At 30.7% G+C, this 7,160-nt stretch overlaps 1 protein-coding gene across 1 annotated transcript; it reads right to left on the bottom strand.

Moving 5' to 3' along the window:
* Window positions 1–2,087: 2,087 nt before the first annotated feature.
* LOC118033453 (protein phosphatase 2C 51) lies at window positions 2,088–5,245 on the bottom strand. Its single transcript, XM_035038448.2, has 4 exons — window positions 5,101–5,245; window positions 4,289–4,999; window positions 3,263–3,368; window positions 2,088–2,617 (listed from the first exon to the last, which is right to left on the bottom strand). Exons 1-4 carry the CDS (start codon window positions 5,113–5,115, stop codon window positions 2,304–2,306), a joined length of 1,146 nt encoding a protein of 381 aa, XP_034894339.1. The 5' UTR covers window positions 5,116–5,245; the 3' UTR covers window positions 2,088–2,303.
* Window positions 5,246–7,160: the final 1,915 nt, after the last annotated feature.

Genomic DNA, 7,160 nt, shown 5'->3' with positions numbered 1-7,160 from the left:
CTATACTACTTTGCAAGTATTTATCCTCGTATGTGCTATTTGAGGAAAAAAAAAAAAACTGAAAATCTACACCTCTATTACTAGAAAGTATAATGACAGACCGTATTCAACCTCACCGACAAAATAGTTGCCGCCACCACATGTGGCAGCGACGAGGCTGTCTCTACGAAAGGACCCATGAGAAGTCCTTTCGATTTTGTCTTGTTCATGGCACATCTTCGTTGCAGACACTGTAGAAGATGAAATACTACTTGGAGGTTTGCAGAACATGGGGTTCTGCAATGAAAATGGTGGTCGCCCTTCCCAAAGCTTATGAATTATACATAGAAACAATTTTAACCTATAGTAGTTATGTAGCACAAACTTTCCTAGATGAATTTTCAAAATAAAATGTGATTGTTCAAGAGGGTAAAAAGAAGAGAGGAGGGGGAGGAGAAATGAAGGAACGTGTTAATTCAGTTAATTAATGAAGAAGTTTTAAATTATTACAGGTTTTTCTTTATAATTTATTTTTATATTCAAAGTGTTTTTGTTTTTCATCTCCTATATATATATATATTTACATTTATTTTTCATCTTCTATAAAATTTTGAAAATTTCTTTAGTTTAAATTTATTAATTTTATATTTTTATATTTTTTGATGAGTTAATATAATTTTTTTTTTAAATTATATTATTTTAAGATATTTTTAAATAAATTTTATTTTTAAAAATCAATCACTACCACATTTTCAAATAAATAAATTTATTTTCTTCCTTTTATAGATTCTTATATTAATTAAAAATATTCACCTCCCTTTAATTATTATAATGATCAAGATTTGTCTCTTTCAAAATCGTGTTTAACCGTGAAGTAACGTTAATTTGTAGAATAATTTTTATTAAAAAAAATATTAAAATAATATCAATACATCAAATCAATCATTTTTTTTTTTTTAAATTAATGGTAATAAAAAAATTAAAGCTTTTGTCACCCTCCTTTTAGGCGGTCGAGGCTTTGAATAAAGCAAGAAAACTTGCACTACCATTAGCAAATGATTACTGATCCAACATCATTACCTTGGACTTTATCCTTACACGTGTTGGTGAATGGTGTGTTGAGGGGAATCATGTCTGAATATTATTCTAGCAAAATGATGAATCTCTTACACGTGTTCTTGACTGTCTTTAATTTTCTGTGGAAAGATACGTTCAGAAACAGTAAAATAAAAGAAAAACAAAAAAAAAATAAAAGATTAGATGCAAGATTACTTGAGGCTGTTATGAACGCAGTTCAACTAAATTTCTAAAAAAAATCAAAATTTTGTTTTTATTAAAATTAATATAATTTATATTTTTTAAATCGTTTTAATGTTCTGTACTAATATAAAAAATAATTTTAAAAAAATAAAAAAAAAATTATTAACATATATTTTAATAAAAAAAATTATTTAAAAAACAACCATAATTACTACAATACCAAATGAAGCTGGCATCCTTCACGGTAATTATTGAAGAACCATTACAGCTTTCGGCCAAGTTTGCCACCGAAGAGGCACATAACATAATTTGGACCTTTTATTCCCCATTTATACAGAACAGCAACCAAAGATTTACAAGTTTTTTTTAGATTGTAGTGTAGAGTTTTCTTTTTTTATTTAAAAATATATTAAATTAATATTTTTTTTTATTAATTTTTATCAGCACATCAAAAAACCACTTAAAAATATTAATTTAATTTTTTTAAGGTTTCAAATAATTTTAATGTGTTTATATTAAAAATGGTTTTTATAAAATAAAAAAAATATTATTTTAATATATTTTTAAACAAAATACACTTAATTCTCAAACTTAAATTGCAATGAAATCTAATCTTACTCGTGAATCCTACGGTAAATCAAGAATTTATAAAGCTTAATCGTTTTGATGAAATAAATTTTAGAACTTGAATAGAATTTATTAATCCAATATTAGTTTATCTAAAATGAAAGCAGATTTTACAGGTTCTTTTATATTCAATTTGATCATGCCATAAAGATAATCGTGGAATATTGGATTCAAGTTCGATAAAAATGTTGAGTTTATTAAAAATAGATTTAAGAACTCTGTAACTGAAAACTTGAACATTAATTTTCAAGAATTAATAATTGGATGGATCATCAACTTCCACTTCAACTCAGAACCAAAACCATGGTCAGTTACCATAAATTTCTTTACAGGAGAAAATCTTGATTCCTTCTGTAAGAAAACAAATTCTAAGTCGAATACAATGAGGGGAAAGAAAAAGAATTACCGTACTATACGCACATATATATTAGTTACCATTAACAGGAGAAGCTGTTGCGCCTTTTGAGCTCAACAACGATCACACTGATGTTATCTTTGCTGCCCCGAGCCATTGCTAGCTCGGCTAGCACCGCCGCAGCCTCCGCTGCGCGACAACTCTCGCTCACAACTCCCTGGGACTTCCTCCTCATCCGGCCATGCAGGCATCTCTTTACAATCTGGCATGCGAATTCGTTGGAGATGACATCCCATAGGCCATCACTGGCCAGGACGAGGAATTCATCATTTTCAGTTCGCTTATTCACGGTGACTTCTGGTTTGGAGGATACAAATGGTTTGAGATACTGATCACCTGCATCAAGATGATCAAGCCATGTAAATAAGGAAAAGGATATATTTTATTCATGAAATTCAATCTCTTAATCCTGCTTGTGCGAAATATCTTTTCAACATGACCTAACGACAGCAACTCTCAAGGATGGTTAACAGCAGTTTACTGGTGATCACCGTGATCTGGTTGTGCTCTGCCCTAGTTGTAAGGCAGCAGAGGTCTAGCTACTAGTCCCCCATTACTAAATTATCATGAGGCTCCGATTGTTTATGTGATGCGGTCCGCATTTTATGTCAATTATAAATTTAAAAATATTCGGTACTCTCCTGAAACCTTGACAATTCATAGACTTTACAAATGTCCCATGTTTTCCCAGTAATTGACCTAGAAAGTAGTGATATTGGTTTATTAAGGTGGTCAGCAGGTTCGCTCTCCAACGAATCAAATCCAAATGGAGGCTGTAAACAAGAGAATCACTCGTGATTCAAATTCAATTGGAAGCTACAGGAAAGAAAATTCATCGTAAACGAATAGGTTTGATTGTGAGTGATCTGTTTGAAATTTGATACAATATAATTTTTCGCGTACCATGCAAGTGAGGAAGGAACATGACAGAACAAGATGATCTAGCTTCGAACTTGTAATGATCGATGAAGTTTCACATACCTATAGATCTGGAAGTGGCAAGAACTCCTAGAATACGGTGTCCGTTCCAGTTTATAACCCTTCCACCTGCAGCTTCAACTCTCTCCAACTCATCAGGTCTGTCAGGCTTCGCAAAAAAGAGGTGTCAACAAATTATTCATCTTCAACATTAAAAGAAAGAAAGAGAATAAACCTTTAAAAAACAATGGTCATATAGCATAATTTGTTCAAACATTATATTTTCCATTTTTCCTTTTTATTTTTTATTAAATGATCCCTTTTAAGATCTGTAGCATGGAAGGTCAACCTCAGAAGGAGTGGGATTAATTCTGATTGCTTTTTCCCAAATTATTTGCAGCAACTGTGTCCAGTTCAGGGGAAAATTAGCACCACAGGTATCATCACTGTCTTCATATTTTACAATATTTTGTTGTGTAAAACATTCTTTATAGTTTCATTTTCTTTTTAAAATCTTAACAGGACACTGAGCTAAGATTACAGGGTGACCATCTGGTGATCTAAACATCCTATATAATATTACCAAATGATTTTAATAGTAATTAAACAACACAACCTAAATAGAAATCTCATGGAACCTTCCTTTTCTTTTGATCTTGATTAGGTTAACAAGCACGAATTTCATATCTGAGAATTAAATTCCAGAAAATCCCAGAAGATTTTATTGTTCTATAATTGAAAAAAATAGATCAGAGAGTTATAAGAAGTTTTTTTGATTAAAATATTATTTTTTAAAACTTTTTATCTCCTATTTCTTTTTTATCCGTCTCTCCTATACTATAGAATATCTCAGTTTCAGCTTGAGCGCGTAGAATTTTCATAAACTTCCTCTATTTTTCCCACTTTAATTTTTCAGGAGAATTCTCAACTTTAAATTGAAATCAATTGATTGAGAATTAAGTCATAAAACTAGGAAATGGCTTCACTCAATTAAGAGATTGATGGTCTAAATCCAAATTGAAGGTGGGAAAAAAAAAAAAAAAAAAAAAAAAACACTCGATCGATTTCAACAAACCCAAAAATCATTACCTTATGATCAACTGACAAAGGCACGGCAACCCCACCTCTACAAATCACAGCTCTAGAATCCCCACAATTAGCCACCACCACCTCCTCCTTCCCCACCACCGCAACAACAGCCGTAGACCCAGTCATCTTATCCTTCACCACCTCCTCATCCATCTTTCTAAAACACCCCTCCATCACCTTCTCCCACTCCACACCACCACCCCCTTCCTTCCCCTCCATTATCTCCTCCACAAGAACTCTATGCAACCTCTCTTTACAGGCCTCCGCTACAAGAGCTCCACCATGTCCATCATAAACACCAAAAAAATCATACTTCTTTTCACCTTCATTAAAACTCAAAAACCCCAACTCCACCTTCACTTTATCCTCCATCTCTTTCCTCCCCCCTATAACAGACACCGACCCATATGATAAAACTACTTCATCTTGCAAAACAACATCATTCCTCGGCTGTGTTAACGATATTGATATCTCCTTTGAACCACCATCATCACTAGCTTTTGCACCAAAAATTCCTCCTGCTTTCTTCTCTTCACCACACAAGTCACCGCCCTTCCTCTCAATGCCATCATCCCCGCCGGAGATGGTGACATGGGATTTATTATTTTGACACGTATACTTCAATCGTCTGATTTTTAATCTTCTCCGACGAGAATTCAACGTCTTGATCACAGTGAGCTGATCCATCCTCGTTATCAAAGAGTCTCCAAGCTGTCGCAAACAAACATGTAAAGGAAATCAAATCAAATCAAATCCAATCTCAAGTTTCGAGTACCAAAACAATCACAAAAAGCAAATATCTTGGTGCCAACCTCTTCATTTTGCATGAAAGAAGTAAAAATTTCGTTGTAGAAAAGGAAAAGCACAGGTAGCTAAATGGGAATATAAAACAAATAGGCAATGATGATCAAGTTAAAGCAGATGAAGGGTAGCCGTTGATTGTTCTTTGGTGCACTTGTACACTGCCACATGGGATGAATACAAGCCACTAACTTGGATTTTTATAAGGGAGACGTGGACGGAAGAGATGGATTAAGGGGTACGTGGAGGATGGATCTGGGTGTTGGGGCCCAAGTGTGGAAACCTAGAAGTTATTACGTGGCGTCTCGATGTGCTTAAAGTATTAAAAGTCGGGCTTTGATGTGTTTGGATCTGACAAGGAAGATGTTTGACTTGGAAATGAAAAAGATTCTTAGGACACGTGGTTAATGATGCTGAGTCGCGTGTCCGCTGAGAGCTGCTTTGGCCATCTTTTGTGTCGGACTGTCGGGTGTTAAATTCGGGTTTTCATTTTAAAATTAGCACTTTTATTTTTTATTTTATTCTTTTTACACACTCAAAAATATTATAAACAATAACATTTTTATATAAAACACTTGTGTGAACATTTATTTGTTTTTATATTTTTAAAAGTATTTTTTAAAAAAAATTTAATTTTTTTATTTTAAATTAATATTTTTTTAATGTTTTTAAATCATTTTAATATATTAATATCAAAAATAATTTTTAAAAAACTAATAAAAATTTATTTTAATATATTTTTTAATAAAAAATACTTTAAAAAATAATTCTAATTACATTTCCAGCACATAAAAAAAATACAACTTCAAATAAAAAAGAGCAAGCAGAAGCTTCAAGATAGAAAAAAAGAAAAGAAAAGAAAAAAAATAATGATTTTTATTTTCCTTAAAATAGTTTGATGGATGAGGAAATAATAAGAAAGTGATCGTAGTCATACCGCATGGATATTTAAATTTTTTTATTGGGTATTAAATATATTTAATCCATTTTACTTCTAGCCAAGTCAAGTGATGTAGAGATGGAGTGAATGCAAAGTATAGATTACAGTATAAATATGAAAGTAGAATACAAAATAATTATATTTTCCTTTTAGAACAAACAAATATTTTCAAGAACAAAATGGATGTAAGAACATCTGAGTAAAACTAATTTGGTGTAAAATACTAAAATTTAAAATCATCTCGTAGTAAAATTGTAAATGGATGATGAGTATTCAACATGACGCGGAGTTTGATTTATCATCTATGCTACACTTAGCATATTTTTAACAGAGCATTAAAATAATTTAATAAGATAGTATTTTATATGATAATAATAATTGCTTTTTGAAATATTTTTTACTTAAAAATACCTCAAATTATTATTATTTTTTAAAAATATTTTTAATATTAACAAATTATTATTGTCATAACTTAATCTTTGATTTTTCAAAAAAAAAAAAAATTAAAAATTAGATTAAGACAACACAAATTAAATATTTAAGGACTAATAAGGATTGAATTATAAATTTAAGAGTCAATTTCATCAAAAATTAAAAGAATTGATAAATTTGAAGATTTAACCTATTTACTGTGGTCTTTATATTTTAATTTCTTGTAATTTCAATTCAAATCAACACAAAAACTTTGATATTTTTTTAATTAAGTTTTTATTAATTTAATTTAATTTAATTAATTAATTTAATAAGAGTTTAATTGAGGAAATATGAAAGTTTTGTATTGATTTAAGTTGAAATTTCAAGAAAATAAAATTTAAGGACCTCAGTAAACAGGTGGGGTATTTTAAGGAATTTAATTGATTTTTTCAAGATAATTTTAAAATAATTAAAAGTTAAAAAGCCAATTAAAAATTAAATTGATTAAGTTGAAAACTAATAACTCTTTTGTTAATGACGCCTGAAATCTAGGGTTCAATGGCAATTTGATCCAGGGTCAAATTAAAAATAAAAATGATTTTCCTTGCTTAGGGACCCAATTGTTAAGTGTCAGAAGGTCAGGGATCAAACTGGAAATCACCATTTCAGTTGAAAACGGCGCCGTTTAACTATTCATCTCCTTCATCTGATTCAATA

The sequence above is a fragment of the Populus alba genome, chromosome 12, assembly GCF_005239225.2.
Source record: "Populus alba chromosome 12, ASM523922v2, whole genome shotgun sequence".
NCBI lineage: Eukaryota > Viridiplantae > Streptophyta > Magnoliopsida > Malpighiales > Salicaceae > Populus > Populus alba.
Note: the sequence above shows the minus strand (reverse complement) of the source record. Positions and strands in the feature narration are given on the sequence as shown.